Source organism: Triturus cristatus, chromosome 1_1, assembly GCF_964204655.1.
Source record: "Triturus cristatus chromosome 1_1, aTriCri1.1, whole genome shotgun sequence".
NCBI lineage: Eukaryota > Metazoa > Chordata > Amphibia > Caudata > Salamandridae > Triturus > Triturus cristatus.
Genome location: NC_140579.1, coordinates 425,320,776 through 425,341,804, shown reverse-complemented (window position 1 = coordinate 425,341,804; position 21,029 = coordinate 425,320,776). Strand labels below are relative to the sequence as shown.

Here is a 21,029-nt window from a genome sequence, read left to right as displayed (position 1 = left end):
TCTTGTTGTAAAAGGTTGGAATTACAGTTTGGTCTTATTTGTCCGTTCTAGTTGGTAACACGAAGGTTTGCAATTTTTTTTTTATTTCTTCTCTTCTTCTTCTCATTGTCTTGAAGCCTTATTTAAAGTCAATTTCTCTAACCATTCATTTTCTTCATTATGCAGTCGGTAACTCCTCCTTCCTTCCTCGAATCTCCAGGAGAACCGCCCGTAAGGTGGGAAATATGGTTGGATCCCTTCCAAACGTATTTGGGAGCAATTGGTGCGTCAAGGTTCAGTAATGAACTAAAGAAATTGTTACTACTTCATTCACTAGGTTTTGAAGGTCGCTCTATCTGTAAACATCTTCCAGACATTGTTCATTTACCAGACGACGTTGTTGATGACTATCAAGACACTATTCTAAAACTAAAAACCAGATTTGACAAGCAACCCAGTTTAATGGTTCTACGTCATACATTTTTTAAAAGACACCAGTCTGAAAACGAAGATGTTGACTCCTATATTTCTGCATTACGTAGACTTGCCTCTGTTTGCCAATTTGAGGTCTTCACAGACCAACTGATTCGTGACCAATTCGTTTGTCATTGTAGAGACAATCAGATTCGTCAAAAACTCCTTTCTCTTGCCAATCCTTCTCTAGATGAAACTGTTAAAATTGCCAAGAGCATTGAAACGTCGCAAATATCTCTAAAGGAGTTAGAAGAAAAACCTACAGATCCAGTAAATGTGGTTCTTTCGAATAATAAAGGGAAAACGAACGACAACAAATCATCTTTGTCTAAAAGCAGTACACAGAAGTATCCCAACCCTGGAAAAAGTAGTTCAGATTCTCAAAACATTAAGCAAGTGTGTTATCGTTATGGAAACCCCCCCCCCACATTAATGGTGCAAAGTGTCCTGGAGCTAATGTAACTTGTAATTACTGTAAAAAGATTGGACGCTTTGCAAAAGTGTGCATGAAACGTAAAAATACCAGAAGAACTATTGCTTGTGTTATGGAATCGGATCAAGAATCTGATCCTGAAGTTGTATCTGTTGTAAGCTTAACAAATGAATTAGTGTCCAGTATTGATGAGTCAAGTGAATGTGTAGATCCTATTGCAGAGATTATTGTGGGGGGAAAACCACTCAATCTTCTTGTTGATTCAGGTGCAAAGATTACGATGATAACTCATGACCTTTTTTACAAAACTTTGGGAGAAAGACCACAGTGTATATGGCAGTAAAGGGGCTTAATATTTTGGGATGGTACCATCAGGGTCTTTTCAAGATGATTCTTAAACCTGGTACTTCTGAACAAGTTCTCATTGTGTCTGATGATCAACAGTTGTGTCAATGGAGTAAACGCTTTCCATCAGTCCTTGGAGGGGGGTTAGGTACCATTAAAGGATTCAAACACAAAATTTTAGTGAAAGATGGGGCACGTCCTGTTAAGCATAAAATGAGAGGTGTACCTTTCAGTGTGAGAGACGATCTAGAGAGAGAACCCAAGTCGTTATGCGAACAAGGGATCATTGAGCCAACTGAATCCTCGCTCTGGCTTTCACCCTTGGTGGTCGCACGCAAAAAATGTGGGAAACTTCACGTTTGTGTGGACTTGAGATCTCTCAATAAGGAGATCTGGATCGACTCTCGCCCGTTACCTAAAATATGTGATCTCTTTGCAAGTGTCAGGGGATCTAGATTCTTTTCAAAGCTGGATCTAGCAAGCGCCTACCATCAGATCAAACTTGAACCTCTCGTTCACTCACTGCATTTGTATCTCCTTTAGGGACTTTTCAGTACAAACGCATGCCCTTTGGCCTTACCTCTGCGGCTTCGGTCTTTCAGCATGTCATGCAAAATATGTTGGGAGGGATTATGGGTGTGCTTGTCTTCCAAGACGATGTGTTGATACATTCAAAAGATACCTCAACTCATAATTCTCTTCTTGAAAAGGTTCTTATGATATTCAGAGATCACGGTGTTGCCGTCAAACCTGAAAAATGCTTGTTTCTCACTAAGGAAATTGTGTACTTATGTCACCTGATTTCGGGTGAAGGGATCAAACCAAGACAAGGGTTGCTTGAAGCCATTACTCAAGCTCAAACTCCTTGTGACACAAGTGGTGTAAAGTCTTTACTTGGTCTATTGGAGTTTTATTCGAAGTTTATACCTAATTATGCTACGATTGTAAGACCATCAGTTCCTTACTTTGCAAGGGTTCAGCATTTGGGTGGTCACCTCAATGCGAATCTGCTTTGCAGTTTGTAAAGAGTTCCCTTGCAAAGAGCAACGCATTAAAACCCTATGATCCGGATTTGTCCTCTTGTGTCACGGTTGACGCCAGTCAAGTAGGATTAGGGGCTGTTCTCACCCAAGATAGTTCCAAAGGGGAGAACACAATTGCTTTCGCCTCCAGAGTGTTGACGAATGGTGAGCTTCAGTACTCAGTTATAGAAAAAGAGTTGTTATCTTGCTTGTGGGCCATCGAAAAATTTCGACCCTATATTTGGGGAAGGCGGTTCTTGTTGAAGACTGACCATAAACCACTAATTTCCATTCTTGGGGGTGGAAGTAACAAATGCTGCTCTCCTAGGATCCTTCGTATGGTTTCTCACCTCATGCAGTACCAGTTTGATGTTGTCCATATTTCTGGAGGGAGGAATCTCAGAGCAGATTATCTTTCTCGTTTTCCCATAGAGAATAACAAGAGTAGAAATTTTGTTGAGGATGTTGGGGAAGAAGATTCCGACGATTGTTTAGTAGCCTCACTTGACTTACCTGAGCATGGCATTGACACTGCTGAAAGTTGGGTTAAAGCCCTTTCTGATGATGATATCCTTCAGCGAGTTTGTTAGTTCAGGATGGCACAGAGAGCGTGCTCTTCCTCTTGCTATACAGCCTTTTTGGAAGGTTGAATCAGAAATGTCATTGGAAGATGGTATATTATTAAGAGGGGACAAGCTCATCGCTCCTCAAAGTCTTAGGAAGAACATTATTGTTAAAGCTCACGAGGGGCATTTAGGATCCACGCTCACAAAACGACGTGTCCGTGAATTCTTTTGGTGGCCCGTAATGGACAGTGATATCAATGATGTAGTTAGCTATAGTCACATTTGTAAATCTGCTGACAAGGGTTTGAAAACTTCCACTCCTCCTCTTCTACCCATTGAGTGCCCTTCTGAACCATGGTCCAAAGTTGGTTTAGATGTCATGGGACCTTTAGAGGTTTTACCTGGGGGATGTCGTTTTATTCTGGTTCTAATGGATTATACCTCAAAATGGCCTGAAATGAAACTTGTTAAAGAAGCCTCAACCAATAACATCATTATGTTTTTGAAAGATGTGTTTTTAAGGGAGGGGTTACCTGGTACCATGGTTACCGATAACGGTTCTCAATTTACTAGTAGCGAATTTGGTTCCTTTCTTAAATCATGTAATATTCAGCACGCTAAAAGTTCTCTTTATAATCCCCAGTCAAATGGACTTGTCGAGAGAATGAACAGGGTGGTGGGGGATTGCATTAAGTGGGCCAAGTCTTGTAACTGTGATATCATTAATTCTCTTAACAGTATGTTGTGGTTCTACAGGACCACTCCACATTCCACAACCAAAATTTCTCCTTTCAACGTATTAAGGGGAAGGAAGCCCAACACTAGTTTTAAGCCTGCGTGGATGAACAAGTGGATCAAGTCAGTCCCAGATATTGACAGTCTCATGCTTCTAGTCAAAGAAAATGTTTCCAATTCCCAGTCTAAGCAACAGTCTTGGTTCGACAAAAAGAAGTGTGTGAAAACCGTACCCTTAACTGTTGGAGATCTGGTTCGGGTTAAGTCGCCTTTGCACGTGAAGAAAGGTGCAAGCAAGTTTGGTTCTCCCATTTCTGTCACTAGGTTGGGTAGGAACTCTGTGCTGGTTGAAGGGGAAAATGGTGGAATGTCAGCAAAATTGTAAAAGTTAAGAATGTTCCTAATGTCCCTACAACTTGTTCACATGTGCCTCCCAATTGTGAGAGTGTCGTTCCTTCTGGGGTGTCTCTTAGGAAAAGTACAAGATCTAAAGTTATTCCTATGAGATACCGCATTTGAAATGAAGTGTTTCACCTTTTAGTCTCATTTCCTTAGGAAGATTACAAGATATAAAGTTACTCCTTTGATATACCGCATTTGAATTGACTTGTTCCTCTTATTTTATTCCTTTCTTTTGTTCTGCTTTCTTCCTTCTACTTTCTATTTCCTTCATTTATTATATTCTTTTCTTCGGTTGTACTTTCTCTTTGTGTACAAGTTTTATACTTTTTATTATTATTGAGAAATGAGGATATGTTATACCCTACGCTCTTACCCATCCCTGTATTACAGTGGTTTACTATTGCTTGTCAATGTATTCTCCCATAGAATGGTATATGTTGCCTAGCTACCTTGTTGTAGAATTGTGTGGATTCAAAAGAGTTGTGAGAGCGGTTGGAGTTGGAGGTGCCTAGCTCTTACCTGCTGTGTAGCTTTTCCACAATAAACTTCAGTTCAACTCTACTCTTGCTACGAGTCGATTACTACAGTGTTTAACCATAGAGCGTGTATTAATATAATACACTGAGAGTCCCTCTGACATCTGATGTGTAAGCATAGTTGGTGGTGGCTGGCTTTGGTTGTTAAAAATCGATCCTTGTTCAGAGACTTTGGGTGGACTTTCAGAGAAGGAGCTCCCCTGGGTCAAAAGACCTAATGTATCTAATATGGCCAATAGGTTAAAAAATGGGCATAATGTCTGGCCCCTGGTCCCGTTCGGGCGCAGACGGGCTTGCCTTTGGCGCACCTTCGGCACGTGCGTCCGCTGCGCGTGAGGAATAGCATCAAGTTAAATACAAGATCGAGGCTCCACCCCCTCCGGACGCAACCCGGAAGAGGGGAAATTGGACCAAAATGACACCGATTCTCCCTCCACTCAAGCGGGACAAGGACCCGAGGTGGAACGGGGAGCAGCGCAGCACAAAACACAAGTTTTCAGGACGCGGGCCCGTTTTCATTGCCTTCAATATTCAGCGGCACACCCCCTCTCGCGACCTACGCTCTTCAAACAAAAACTTACTGGTCTCCCACTCTTTTAAACGTAAAAAACATGGAGGTCTTAGATACACAATCCTAGCCCCCCAGTTTTGTAACTCTCTTCCTTTTAATCTGCGTTCCGCTGAATCTTACACCAAGTTCAGGAATCTACTTAAGACCTGGCTATTCTCCCAGGCATACAATTGAAAATCCACTCTCTATTTTGTAATCACTGCCGTCCTTTCTTAGCGCCAAGAAACCGTCTGGTGAACGTGCGCTTTATAAGCCACCTTTAACATAACATTTAAGTTAATGTTTTCTCAGTTCCTTTTTTACCTCAAGAAAGCTGTGCCTCTGCTTTGTTACAGCCGCTGTGTAATCTGGAAAAAAGGTTATTGTACTTTGGGTATAGCGCAACGGTGGGGCGGCACGAGCCGTTTTAAGGATTATGTCGCGGAAGTTAAAGATTCCAGCCAGGATTGGCCTGAGGGGGCCTCCTGGTTTGGGTCTATCTCCTGGCACCGGATGAGCATGTTCCACCGAGAAGTGGTTTGATTGCCCCCCTGGCTGCAGATGTCTTAGAATTAGGTCTTCTATAAACAGATCAGTTGCTGGACCCTCTGCTTTTTCCAAGACCCCAATAATCCTTATATTGTTGCGCCTTGAGCGGCCTTCATAGTCATTCAGTCTGGCGGTGAGTATCTTGCATGTGTCCTGTAACTGCTGGACTTGGAGGTTGAGGTTGTCCATGTCTTCATGCAGGGCAGCAGTTGGTTTCTCCACCTCCGTGACTCTTGCACTCATGTATTTAAGGTCCGCACAAACCAGTGAGATATCCACAGAGACAGAGTCTATACAAGTTTCTAGGGATGTATGTACCTTTTTAAGTGTGGTAATAATATCTTACAGCATGATTTCTTTCGCCTCCGTAAGGGTTTTGTCATCTGCCTGGGTAGTTGTTGGGTCTGCCGGATCTATTTGGTCCATGCGTATTTGTCGAGTTTTGTTTAGTGCGAATTGCATGGCCCTCTACCCCCTATCATTCTGGGGACTATGTTGCTATTGCGCTGCTCTGCTGTTTCTGCTCGGGAGTATTCACCGCTGTGTGCCCGTGGGAGAGTGAAACCCCACGTGGCCTTTTGGTTTTCTTCCCCGTCCCTTGCGTGTTGTAGTCCTGTGTAAAATGGGGCTGGGGTCTTCCTTCTGGTGAGTTTCTTCTCCGCTTGTCCCAGTCCTGTACACCTCAGAGATACACTTGGCCGCCCTATGTAATTCTTGTTCTGATTCAATTCAGTGGGTCCCCTGAGGATGGGTGCACCAAGCAGGTCCAAGGATGAATCTCTGAGGGCCCTTTATCTTTCGATCCTCTCAGTCTTCCGCTGTTGACTCAATACTGGCTCACTTCCCCGTCCTCGGAGACCGCGGCAGGGGGAGCCACGACCTCCCGGTGGACAACTCCCCACGGGGTTCCCACTGCTGTGTATTTTTCAGCCGATATGTGCCCTTTGTTGCAGGCTATTTCACCCGGTCTCTCTTATGCGGTTCGTGGAGGGGGGGGGGGGTAACCGCACATGTTGCGTTGAGTCATTACACCCCTACCAGGTCTCCAGGTATGTTGCTGGGGGTGGGGTAAAATATTCAGTTACTCTGCAGCTTCCCCGAGGTGTAAGCGTGGCCAGGGAGATCCACCAGCGCGCCGCTCCCGCAATCTCGAACACAGGGAAGCAGCAGGCAGTGGTCAGTGCTCCGGCACAGGATTGGGTCGAGCCGTCGGCTTCCCTCCGTGCGCTGCCGGAGGTGCAGGCAGCAGTCTCTCTGCCCGGTTCTGGCGCTGCCACCATCGACCTGGGTTTATTAACTAGATTTCAGGCTCTCTCCGGCTGTAGTCAAGTTCAGCAGCTGATGATGCCACCGATCTCCTCTTTATGTCCCCATACCTTGGCACATGAGGGCGCGTAGCGACGTCCTTGGCTTCGGCCCCGCCTTCACTAGGATCCCCGGCTTCACATCGACGTCTGGGCCTTGATCTTCTCGGCAGTGCTCACTGGGTATTCCTGGCTGCCTGGAGATTCAGCCACTGCAATGCGGTACTGGCAAGTTCTGCTTCCTTTTCTGCCTCTTTTGGCAAATTGCCTTCAGATTTATGAACTGATTTTTGAGGGAGTTAGGGAGGGTGAATCGGAGCTACATTAGTCGGCAGCCATTTCGCTCGGCAGCCAGCCCCACCCCCTAAATTGGCATGTTTTGGAGGTGGCAGGCGCATGTAACATTAACCTCCATCTTGGATTTTTTTATACATTCAAGACGGATTTAAACATTTTGCGGTATGAGCCATCATTCTTTCAAATCTGGACTTTTGCAGCTCTCTGTGATTCAGTTATACTGCATGTGCAATTGTATTTCTCTCAATGTGGCTCTCCTACATTTGTTTCCTGTGAAGCCAGGGACCTGGTTAATGGCCTTGAAATGACCCACAGTGCAGAAAAAGTGAGCACCTGGCCGAAGGCTCTGGGAACACTGCCTAAAGTATCTAAGGAAGTAAGAAACCTCGGAATTACTGTAGACTCCAAGCGATCAATGAATGCACAATTGGAAAAACCAGCAAGATCCAGCTTCATTACTATAAAAACTCTGAAACATTTTCCCTCACCTGGGATTTCCACAAAAGGTCCAGGCTACTATCTCTCTTATTTGGTCAAAACTCGATTACGCCAATAGCCTCTACCACGGATCATCTGTAAGAACTATGAAAAGACTACACTGGTTTCAGAACTCTACTCCCAGACTACTGTTACATATAAAGCCACAAGCCCACATTTCCACTACCTTGAAGCCCCTATCTTGGTTGCCAGAAGATCCACATTCAGGCTGCTTTGCATCACCCACAAAGTGATACATGGAACAGGACCGCTCTTCATCAGGAATAAAATCACCAAATACATTCATCAAAGGAACCTCTGCTCTAGATTGGCACCTCGCCTCAAAATCCCACCATACAAAAAAAAAACATAGGTGGCCCATCCTTCTTTGTGAAAGCAGCCAAATTCTGAAACTCTTTACCCCAAAAAAGAAGATCTACCGATAACTACCTCCTTGTCAGAATACTACTCAAGAGTTGGCTCTTGCCCACATAACCACCATACTCAAGCATAAATATACAGCATAACCCTGTGTATATAAACAGTTATTTGGATTATATATGTGTACCTAGATATGTATCTTCCTTTGTATAAATGAGTGTAAAAATCTTTTTTATAAATATATTGGTTTTCATTAGTTCTGCTTAACAAATATACATATTACTTATGTTTATATTTTTCTATGTTTATCATGTATATAGGTCACTGCATAAATATGGACATTTTTATACAAACTATTAATCTAAAGGGAAGAGGTGTGGTGCCGCGGCTAGGGCGACTGATGCTGGAATCTGGGGCTCACGGTTCGATTCCCGGCGCTGGCGGCAGGTCAGCCCAGCACCATGTGACTCTGGGCAATAGCTTGCTTAATCTTCCTGATGGCCCCCAGCGCCGGGATGCCTTCGGGTAGCTGTTCGCCCTTTACAAATACTGGATTTACATTTTATATTTACATTTACATCTACAATTGCTTCACTGTCAAGCGATATATATATTCACAGAATAAAAACATAGGTTTCAGGGGTGTTATAGTTAGCTGGCCATTTCACTTGTACAAAACCATAGAAAATCCTCCGTTATAGTTAGTTCTGCTAACTATAACTCGCGTGCCCGCAATGCACTGCTGATGATGTCGCATATTGTATCATTCATGACATGGTCAGTGACATCACTGATGACATCTCAAATGACATCACTGATGACATCATCCAGTGAATGTAGTTTAGTTTGAAATTTAAATATATATATATATATATGTATATATATATATATATATATATATATATATATATATATTTATTATCTACTGGCGGTCGCCAGTAGATAGTTATAGTTAGGACCGTGTTTCCATAGGAAATCCCCAACATTCTATTTGGAATAACTTTGGCGCCGGTCGACGAATCCTCGCGAAATTTTCAAAATAGGTGGGGCGCTCCGCTCCTACCCTGAAAGTCTCGGGGAGATTCGTCAAGCGGGGGGTGAGAAAAAAGGGGGGTCCCAAAACGCGTTTTCCCCATGCAATTTTCCATAGGGACCTTTAGTCCAAGGTACAGCCCGAACGGCTGAACAGAATTACTTGAAATTTGGCAGAGAGGTAGTCCTCGGGTCAGGGATGTGCCTTTTGCAGGTCTGGTGTCAATCTGTCCAGTAGTTCCTGAGAAAATCAAAAGTAAAATCATATATATATGTGGGCGGAGCCTAACCACACATCTCATCCTGAGATCTGATTGGCTGTCAGCACTTCATCCAAGAAGTGTTGGCAGCCATCTTGGGACCAATATACATGATAGCACCTCATTAAAAAGCATTGCAGTTAATAGAAGGTTTTAAGACTTTAGTTACATTATAAATCATTTGTTGATGGTACCATACTCATTTTAGGAATTGTGGTATGTTCTAAGGTGATTTCACCATGTAAAAAAGCCTTCTGCTGGGATATCATGATTGAGAGAAAAATATTTTCTCATGCTTTTCCCACAGAGGTTTGGAAGGTGATCTATAAGCTAAACTGAGAGCTTATTTTCTGTAAATTCACATTATCTTTCTCAGTCATGTGAGAATGAAGTCTGACATTCTCAGTAAAACATGTACATCCAACAAGGGCAGAGACTGTCAGTTGATTCCTTTGTGTTCTACTGCAGCTTCCCAGAGTGTTCCAAAGAACAACTAGAGCGCTAACAGTCCTACTTATGATAAACGTATGGCACACCTGAAGCAATCTTGCTTGGATTAAAGTGGTAACTCTTAAAACATTTAATTTAAAAAGGAACAAAATGAGGGGGTTCATTTTTCCATAAAACGTATGATTAGTGCTGCAGAAAGAAAAATTAGGGCACATTTTGAGTGACTTCTCAAATCCTCTTCTATTTCATTAAAAAATTCTGACATGCAGACTGAAACATGCACTTTCAATACCAGCAGCAGTTTTCCCTGGTGAGCAGTAGCTTTACTACAGTGATCTAATGAGCAAAAAGAGTGCTAACATTCTGAATTTATGGCAAATGTGTGACAAATCTGAATGCCTTCTTGATGGAATCAAAGTAAAAAACAAAGTATTTCCTACTGAGGAGACTGCAGTAAATGAGGAAATTAGGAAACTTCATAACAAATAAGTATGCCAAGATGGCCACCAGAGACAAAATAGCCCAAATGTAGCCCAAATATCACCCAGATGTAGCCCAAGTATAGCCCAATGACAGAATGTCCCAGAGTGTTCTTAAAAACAACTAGAGCGCTTACTGTCTTCATTATGACAAAAGTATGGCACACCTGAAGCCATCTTGATTGGAATAAACTGGTAACACTTAAAACATTTAATTTAAAAAGGAACACAATGAGGGGGTTCATTTTGCCATACAAATTATGATTAATGCTGAAGAAAGAAAATGAGGGCACATTTTGAGTGACTTCTCAAATCCTCTTCTATTTCATTAAAAAATTCTGACATGCAGACTGAAACATGCACTTTTAATACCAGGAGCAGACTTCCATGGTGAACAGTAGTTTTACTACAGTGATCTAATGAGCAACTAGAGTGCTAACATTCAGAATTTATGGCAAATGTGTGACATATCTGAATACCTTCATGATGGAATCAAAGTAAACAACTGAAAGCATTTCCTACTGAGGAGACTGCAGTACATGAGGAAATTAGGAAACTTCATAACAAATAAATCTCCCAAGATGGCCACCGGAGACAAAAGAGCCCAAATGTAGCCCAAAATCACCCAGATGTAGCCCAAATATAGCCCAATGACAGAAGTGTGCAAAACACTTATTATTTTGTGTTTTTGCAGTGTTATATAGTGCAGACTTGTCAGGTATTGGAGTGCTTTACATGAGCATTGGTTACATCACACAAGAACAAATTCATTTTGGTTGTAGACACGGGGAGACTAAGTGATTTGACCAGAATCACAGAATGTCGAGCTGAAGCAGAAACTCCAACCTGGTTCCCCAGTTGCAAAGTCTGCAGTTCTGGAAGTAACACCACATCCTCTCCCCTAAGTGCAACATTTAATCAAGTGGTCAACTGGATAAAAAAACATAAAGGTAACAAATAATTTAAAAGTGCTTTCTCGCTACTTGAAAACTCAGAAAATATGTCCTTATTTTAGTCTTTTAGAGCACTAATTATAATTTTGATGCCAATAAGACCCTCTCATATATGTAATTTCTAAAGGAAATGCTCTAGGTATTACAGTTTTGATTACATCAAGATGACGTCAGGCGTTCCACACTTTTGTAATCAATATAGAATGTTAGCAATCTAGTTGTTCATTAGGATACTGTTGAGAGGCAGAGGCCAGGGGCACGGACTCTGAAAATTGAAGGCAGGAAGGAGGGTGCAAAGGCAACAATTTAACCACACTGAGCAGGCAGGAAGGGCCGTGGCAGCACAACAGACTATGGAGGGCAGTGGAAAGGGGGGGCAGGGGCAACAAACCAACAATACAGGACTTGCAAGAGAGGCTGTGGGAAGAAGGAAGAGGCAATGGTAGTACAACCATACATGCCAACAGACCCGATTCAGCCAGGAAACGTCCAAATGGGCTTTATTTTATCTGTCTCCTGTCTACAATCTCCTCTTTTTCAATGTAACTCAAAGGGGAAAATCAATACCCCAGTTTTTTTTCAAAATCTCCCTCTTACCAAGTTCAAAATGTTCGCAAGTATGGTACATTGGATCATGGAAGGAAATGGGACATGGACTTGGATAACAGAGGACAGGAGGGACATGGAAAGGTGCACCAAACTGACCCGGCAGGGCAGGCATCAGGGTTTGCAGCAGCACAATACACCACACAGGGCATGCGGGACGGGAGTGCAGCACAACAATCCATAGAAAGCAAGAGGGAGGGGACAGGACCATGCACATGGACAACAGAGAACAGAGGGGCAAGAGGCAGGACCATAATGGACAGACAGGAGAGAAAGCTGCAGCATAACAGACCATAAAGGGCAGGAGGGATGGATCAGGGGCATTACAATGGAACAGACAAGCCGGGAGGGAGTAGGGGTCTGCACATGTAAACAGAGGGCTGGGGGCAAGGGGGCAGGGCAGGAGCAGCAAGATAGCCATGGAGGTCAGGCAGGATGGGCACTAGAAGCAAGACACACCATGAAGAGCAACAGTGAGACTGTGATGGCATACACACAGACCATGGAGGGAAGGTGGGAGGGGTTCAGGGGCAGCTAACTGACCACACAGGGAAGGTGGGAGGGGCCATGGCAGCACAGAAGACCATGCATGGCAAGTGGGAGGGTTAGTGGTAGCACAATGGCTATGATGGGCAAGAAGGAGGGTGCAGGGGCATGCACAAAGGACGATGGAGGATAGAAGGGAGGGTCAGGACCTGTGCACAGACAAGAAAGTTCAGGGGAAGGGGCCTCACAACAGACCGCACGGGGCAGGCAGGAGGAGCAGTTGCAGCACAACAGACCAGGGAGGGCAGAAGGGTGTGGCAGTACAATGGACCATGTAGGACAGGAGGAAGAGGATAGGGGCATGGCATGTGGACAGGCAGGGTGGAGGTGGCAGGGACAGGTTACAGTCATCTGACAATGCTAGGCAGGTGGGAGGGGAGTGGCAGCTCAACAGAACACTCAGAGTAGATAGGAGTGGCAGGTCCATGGAACATGGTGGGCAAAAAGGATGGAGCAAGGGCATGCACAAAGACATCGGAGGGCAGGGGGAAGGAGAATAGGGGCAGCAAGCTAAGCACAGAGTTTAAGCAGGAGGTCAATGATGGGGCATAGAATTGGGCAATGGAGGGCAAGAGGAGTGGACTGGTACATCATACTAAATTGAGGGCAGTGGCAGCACATCAGACCATGCATGGCAGGAGGGAGGAGGCTAGTCCATGGATTCACACAACAGAGGATAGGGAGGAGGGTGATGGGGCAGCAAGCTAAATGTTCAGAGAAGGCGGGTATTAGGAACTTTATTGTTTTTAAAACGTGTGTCTGTGCGAACTACTTAAAATATGAACAAGTATGCAGCATAATCTCACTTTTATTCAGGAAGAAGAGGACGTTTGTGACTGTGACTCCGGGCTCACTTGGCAGAAACACCCCCTGACCCTCCACCCCCTATCGCAAAATGTAATGCCTGTGAAAAGGGTAGGTGAACACAGTGTTATATAGAACATAGTACTGAGAGCACGATTGAAAATGAAAACTAGATATAGTGTATGGTATAAACTATGCACCAAAAAGTGTGTTATAAGATGAACCGGGCGTGAAATATAATATGCAATACATTGTGCGCAATGACAGATTCATTGGAGAGCGCGAGATAGCACAGGCACTAGCGCGTGCTATGCGATATGCGCCTTGGAGTGTAATATGCACAGGGCAGTGTTGTGTAACCTAACTAGTCTCTAAAGTTGTAATATAAAATATGTGCTGGGGAGTGTAACGTTGCATATGCACTGTGACAAAGATATGGATCCCAGATTGTAATATGTATGGCATAGCACTGTGCGTTATAACATAGGCATCGAGGAAGGCACGTTAGATGGGGCAATATAACCCGTGCGAAGACAAGTGTGGCATGACATATTCACGGGGTGGTGTTACAGTGCAAATGGGCTAGAGAGTGTCATAGCATATGCACTAGCTAGTGGAATACAACACAGAGGTGTGTGGCACTCAGCAGGCAATGGTGGGTGCAACACAGCATTGGGCTCTGCCAGGAGCGCGCTGTGACTCTCAAGTGATGTTCGTCCCCTTTCCAGAGAGTAAAATAAAAAGTATTACACATCCGGCAGTGGATGTGTGTTTTATTAACCGTGAGGGGGGTTTCTTGCATAGTTTTGGTCTAATTTTGGTCGAATCCCCTTTGAATGGCTTGGTGTGCATGTGTATTAAATGTGCCCGTCAATAGCTACCCATGTTTGTATAAATAAACGACAAGGGTGTCTACCGGGATTAGGCACGGTAGGGCATCAGACATGTCAGAGCTTCATTGTATGCATAGTCGCCTTTTAATGAATATCACGCAAATCGTCATGGTGATAGGTACGTACGGTTTGTCCAGCATGTCCTAGGTGTGTCTATAAATATATATTTTTTAAAAATAATAAAAAACAGTGGCTGGCCCTGGGGATTGGGGTCAAAAAAATATAATTAGGAGACAGGCCCTGGGGGATGGGGTCATCAGGGCCAATAAATTAGAATAAGAAGGGGAACCACACAGCCCCCCTTCTTAAAAAATTAAAATAAATAAAAGAGTGGTATTGTGCCGGAGGCCACGCCCCCTCCTTGCAGCACTCTGCAAACGCGCCCCCTGGCGAGTTGTAAGTTGGGGAATTAATTCCTCTTCAATACTGAGGGTCCCTGAGGGCCAACTAGCCCAACAGGCATCTCCAGTATGCGCCAGGGAGCTGCGCTGCAGACAGGTGTTCTGAGGCCAAGCCCCTTTTTACACCTCTCTGCAACGCAGCTCTGTGGCGCTTACTGGAGGTACCTAGTGGTCTAGTTTGACCCTAGGGACCCTTAGGATTCAAGGGGACTTAATCTCTCAACTTAGAACAGCCACAGGGCGCGTTTACACAGTGGTGAAGGGAGGGGACGGGGCCTGAGGTGACGTGTGCAAACACGCACTATGGCACGTTTTAAATTGGGGATATAATTTTCCTTCAATACTGAGGGCCCCTGGGGGCTAACTAGCCCACCAAGTGCTTCCAGTAAGCGCCACTGAGCTGCATTGCAGAGAGGTGGTCCAGGCTGTGCCACTTTTTACACCTCTCTGCAACGCAGCTCTGTGGCACTTACTGGAGGTACCTAGTGGGCTAGTTGGACCCTAGGGACCCTCAGGATTCAAATGAACTTAATCTCCCAACTAAAAACGGACACAGGGCGTGTTTACACAGTGGTGAAGGGAGGGGACGGGGCCTGAGTTAACGTGTGCAAAAACGCCCTGTGGCCTGTTTTAAGAGGTAGTTTTAATCCCCCTGCCCTATTATATACTAGGGGCTTACAGAGGAGGTCATGCTAATCACAGGGGGACCCCAACGCATAATGTTCCCTAGTGTATGTAGGTGTTTTCACTGTATTCTAAGTGTCTTTTAACATAGCACTGGCTCTAGGACTGGCTAGTCAGACTCAGTTACCACCAGTATCCGTCTGAAAAAGTTGAGGGTACAGGATGATTTTGCAACAAGGCTTCTTTCTGCTCTTCTTTTTGTTCTTTCTGCACGTTATCCTTCTTCCTGCACTTTTCTTCGTCTTTGAGGACTTCTGTTGCTTCTTTCTGCACTTCTTTTTTTTCTTTCTGTGCATTTTTTCTTCTTTCTTCACATGTCCTATCTCTGTAGGCATAGTTAGAAATTAGCATTTAAAAAACCTTTGAAATTCACAGAAAAAAACATAGGTTTCAGGGGTGTTATAGTTAGCTGGACTTTTCACTTGTACAAAACCATTGAAATTCCCCTGTTATAGTTAGTTCAGCTAACTATAACTCGCGCGCCCTCAATGCACTGCTGATGACGTCACATATTACATCACTTATGACATGGTCAGTGACATCACTCATGACATCACTGATGACATCTCAAATGACATCACTGATGACATCACTGATGACATCATCCTTGTGATAGAGTGGCAGACCTCTCACCCTAATATAACCTTTGATACACACATTCAAAAATAGAGACTAAACTTTTCAAAACAATGGACATACCAATACCAGTTACAACAACCTCTTCAGTAATTCTAAGATCCACATACACATCCACTCATTCACCAACAGTCCTATACAGTCACTCATACATGTATTCACTCATCATATGTACTCCTACACCTATACATCCTGTTACACAATGCCACTCATCCATAGCGTTACTCACACACATAGTCACTCATGCTAATAAAGAATCAAACATACATTTATTTGCATATACAGTTATACACACACCACCACACTTACTTCTACGGAAACTTACACATACTTAGTCTTTTAAACAATCACTTATAGAAACACATACTTATTCATACAGGAACTCTTTCAATCTCTCACTCTCACATATACTCACTTATATACACCAATAGTCACATATACTAGTTTAAAACATATGTAGTTACTCATAAAGACACTATTGAGACAGTCATTCACTCACTAACACACCCATACACACACTCATCCACCCATACAGTCCTGCACACATGCGGTCTTCAACACATACAAAGAGTGAGTCACTCATTCATGCACCTATGCACTACGTAATACCCCCCACCGAACCATGCAGACACTCAGACTGATACTCAAAAAACCAACTAATAACCTATATAGACACCCATGTAGCTACTCACCAATCCATGCAGCCACTTATACACAAAGTGAGAGACTGATACAGATATTTACATATTTAAACATTACTCACTAAGCCATGTATTCACTATGATACACTTAATCAGTCAGTTACACAATCAATTTTTCAAAAACAAATCATCCATTTAGACACTTATATACCCATTTATTCTTCCATCGACCTTGAGATATACATATATAAAACATATTTAATTTTCAGAAAAACACACATTCACTGGATGATGTCATCAGTGATGTCGTTTGAGATGTCATCGGTGATGTCATGAGTGATGTCACTGACCATGTCATGAGTGATGTAATATGCGACGTCATCAGCAGTGCATTGAGGGCGCGCGAGATATAGTTAGCTGAACTAACTATAACGGGGGAATTTCAATGGTTTTGTACAAGTGAAAAGTCCAGCTAACTATAACACCCCTGAAACCTATGGTTTTTTCAGTGAATTTGAGGTTTTTTAAATGCTAATTCCTAACTATAACGTGCCTGAAACCTATGGTTTTTCATGGTGTATATATATATATATATATATATATATATATATATATATACCAATCTGTATTGAAGATTGAGTGGATATATAACTGTCTGGATGGAGGATGTAGTAGCTGTCTGACTGTCTTTTTAAGTGAGTAATTAAAAGTGTCTCACTTAATACATGGATTAGTAACTAAACTATGTGAATGTGTGCATCACTGTCTCTGTTGTTGTATAACATGCTGCATCAGTTGGTCACTAACTACATGAGTGTGTATATTAGTCATTAGTTGGGTGAGTATTAGTATGGGACACTGAGTTTGTCTGTGGTTGGATGGGGTGTGTGCAACTCTATGCATAGATGTGTGAATGGTTGATTGACTAGGTGTATAGGTTTAAGAGTGCATGTGGAAACAGTTTGGGTGACTGAGTGTATTTATTTGTGTGTTGGTGAGCGAATATATGTTTTAGTTGTACATCTTCAACAAAGTAAAAAAATAAAAGGCATTGTATGTGCGAGTTGGTGTATATAAATAAGTATGTGTAAGAAACAGTGATTGTGAGAGTAACTATATGAATGAGTGTATAATTGTAATGGTGATTTTTTAACATATTAACTATGAATTACTATGTGTTTGACTAAATTAGGTGTTGGATAATTGTGTAAGTGAGTTAATGTAAGTGTGATTAATTTTTTTTCATGAGTGAGTAGGATGACTGCATAACTGACTAAGATGACTGCTGATGTGTCAATGTCTATATATGTGTATAAGTGCATTTGATAGTGTTCTATTAATTAGTGACTGCATGTATAAATGATTCTCTTGTTGAATGGGGAGTTGTGTGTGTAGACTTAGGAATCAGTGAGTGGGTATGTAGTAACTGGTATTGGTGTGTCAATGGTTTCAAATATGGTACTCTGTATTTTACAGTGAGTGATGAAAGGTTACACTAGTGTAAGATGAGGTGTGTCAGTGATGTCATCAGTGATGTCATTTGAGATGTCATCAGTGATGTCACTGACCATGTCATGAATGATGCAGTATGTGACATCATCAGCAGTGCATTGCGGGCGCGCGAGTTATAGTTAGCAGAACTAACTATAACGGAGGAATTTCTATGGTTTTGTACGAGTGAAATGGCCAGCTAACTATAACACCCCTGAAACCTATGTTTTTTCTGTGAATATATATTGATTGCCACCCCAAGGGTGCAAGGGTGGGCCCTTCTACCCCAACAAAACTGAAAAATATAAAAATTAGGACAAGACTACAACTGTTGGTTCAGTGGTTGGCAACAATGACTGAGGTATGACTTTTACAATATTCTATAAAGATGGAGTTCACAAGAGATTCTTGACAGCAGCAGCCCTGAGACAACAGCTGTTCTTTCGGCAACACAGGATCCAAGGATTTCCGAATTTGAATTTTGTGACAGTCATGAGGCGGTATACAATGCAGTATTTGAGAAATTAACTGGTGCAAGGGTACAGGCATTAATTTTTCACCCCGCCAAGCTAACACCATTTCTGTTATGTCGAGGGCCTGAGGCGTCAAAATGGCAAGGGGATGACAATGCAGCTGTACAATGAAGTTCCATCAGAGCGTTCTTTCGCTGTAGCCATTTACAGTAGTTTCATGCACTCAGTTTCAATGGGTTCTGCTCCCAAGATATTTACCGGGACATATTTTATACGGAGTTGCAAGTCTGTGGTACCTCCTTTTTATACTGCTTAATATAGGATACATTATAATAACGCTAAATATTTTGTAATTGCTGTGCAGTTGTCCTTTTCCGTCTAGCACCAGAGTGGTATGAGATGTCTTGATATTCTGATTGCATTGCTGTGATGGTAATACTTGAACACCACTAATAAAACTAAATTTAAAATGGTCTGGAGACTGCAGTGCTGATCAAGAACTTGCAAAATTATTGCACCCCTATCTTACTTAAGGAGATACAAAGTTGTATTCACCGAAAGAAGAAAGTGTTGCAGTCAATCAGTGTGAGCAGTCGACCCTGCAGAGAAAGCAAAGGCGGCAGTTCACTCATTGGATGGTCAGCTAGTCCAAAAACAATGTAGAAAGGTAGAGTTTGTGTACACAAAGTGATCACGGCATCATGGGGAACCCATGCCGCCTCACTTCACTTCCATGGTCTTCCTATACAAGCATGTCAGTCTTTCAGCGATCTTCAATCCAGGACACAGAGCTACACATGAGACCTCAAATACCAGACCTAAATAACCTGATGTGTTCTATACAATTATTAACAATATGCAAGAGGTGCCCCACAGAACGTAACACGATACGCCAAAGGTGGCGTGTGAGACTTTTCTTTAGGTTCTGAGGCAGAAAGAAGGTACTAGGCAGCATGCAGTGTGGATGCTGTTATTTATCATTTGGTGTCCCAGTGCCACAATACTAATAAACCCCTTCAGCAATGATAAATAGTTAATGCTTTATTTATTTATTTGGTTTTATATAGCACTGCGCATCACTGCAAGGATATGTCAGTGCACTGTACAGATCAAATCAAAAGTCCAGGATCGTGGAGTAGCAGGAATCCATTTATCTACTGTTATTCATCACTTGCTAGCGTCAGATCTGTGGATGAGAAAAAGGCTACCATAACTAGTTCCATGTCTTTGCCAATTGCAGGTTTATTGCATGATCTGCTATGAGATGTGACTGACAGGAGATTCCTTCTTGGAATGTATTGAGAGACAACATTTTGCATCTACCCATGCTTCGCTTCCAGTACATTTTATGCATGATGCAGATAACTTAGAACTTGATTCCATCTTCTGCCAGCAGCCACTGAATGACATTTCAACTGCCAGGAAGGCACACTTTCTAAAGATATCAAACTGGTTAAGGTGCCACTTTTTTTTACAGGAATACAACAGGTTATTTTGCCTCTGATTTCTAGAACTGGGCACTTAGTAGTATTTTGTGACCACTCTAAATTGTAAAAGTGTTTGACAAAGGGCTGGGTGGGGGTAAGAGCAAGAGCGAATCTCTGGGAGGTTTTGAACACCAATGGATTTTATAGGAGGGTCGGGGGGGTTTGGAACACAAATGGATCTAATACTAAGAAAGTGTTAGGGAGGTTGCGGTGCTCTTGAGAATGTTAGGTGGAGAGTGGAGAAAGAATAAGGAGGGAAGAAATATTTACTCATAAATATTAAGAAGTTTTCTATAGTCTAGCATGTACAGTTTTGCTTCTCACCGGGCCCCAGATGGTGACGCAGTCCTCCAGGCTGTCATAGAAATTGTTGGGTTCAAAGGGGTGCCAATAGGTGAACCTCACCGGAGTGCCGTCCGACCACTCAAAACTCATTTGCAGCTTTAGGTCATTCAGTCCAATCCAGAGTTCCTTTACATCTGGGACAAGAAGAGAGATCAATTATTAGTCAGCAGTGTGTACTCTGGTTTCAACAGCAATCAGTGTTTTACGATAAGCATTGAGACCGACCATGGACAAGAGACCAGAAAACAAAAGGAGTAGTGAGGCCTCCCTATACCAGAGACCAGGAAAACAAACTAACATCAATGTCTTTATGAACCAAAAACAAATGTCAGGTCAGCCCTGAAGTCGCCTACAAACTTCAGACCTGGAGGGCAAATACACAGGGGCATCCATGGACCAGATACCTTGTTCATGGTCCTCAGTAAGCAAGCCTGGCTGAAGACGGCTGAAATGCCAGAAACCGGTCCTAGGAAGCTTGTTTCCGGTCCAGGGAAGACATGGCTTGGCAGTTCGGGCTGGACTGTTCCCATGAGGCACAGGGTCAGACTGATTTGCATATGGCCATGTCTGAACTGGGGTGGCAGAGTGGGCTAAAGAACGGTGATGGATTAAACTCAGATCAGTTGACTGGGGGTGAGTGCTTGCAATGTTCAGCACTCCGTCCATCTTTTCCTTTGGTTTTTGCTTAGTTCGCCATAAGTTGGCAGGGTATGCTCAGACGTGAGTCCCTTGCTCACTTTGCCACTGGATTCAAGCAAGCCTGGCTGAAGACGGCTGAAATGTCAGAAACCAGTCCTA

At 43.1% G+C, this 21,029-nt stretch overlaps 1 protein-coding gene across 1 annotated transcript in view; it reads right to left on the bottom strand.

Moving 5' to 3' along the window:
• LOC146870357 (C-type mannose receptor 2-like) overlaps positions 1–21,029 on the bottom strand; it is a 937,589-nt gene that overhangs the window by 501,655 nt on the left and 414,905 nt on the right. Inside the window, 1 exon segment of the mRNA XM_085640508.1 lies at positions 20,211–20,365. Within this exon segment, the coding sequence (XP_085496634.1) occupies positions 20,211–20,365 (155 nt within the window).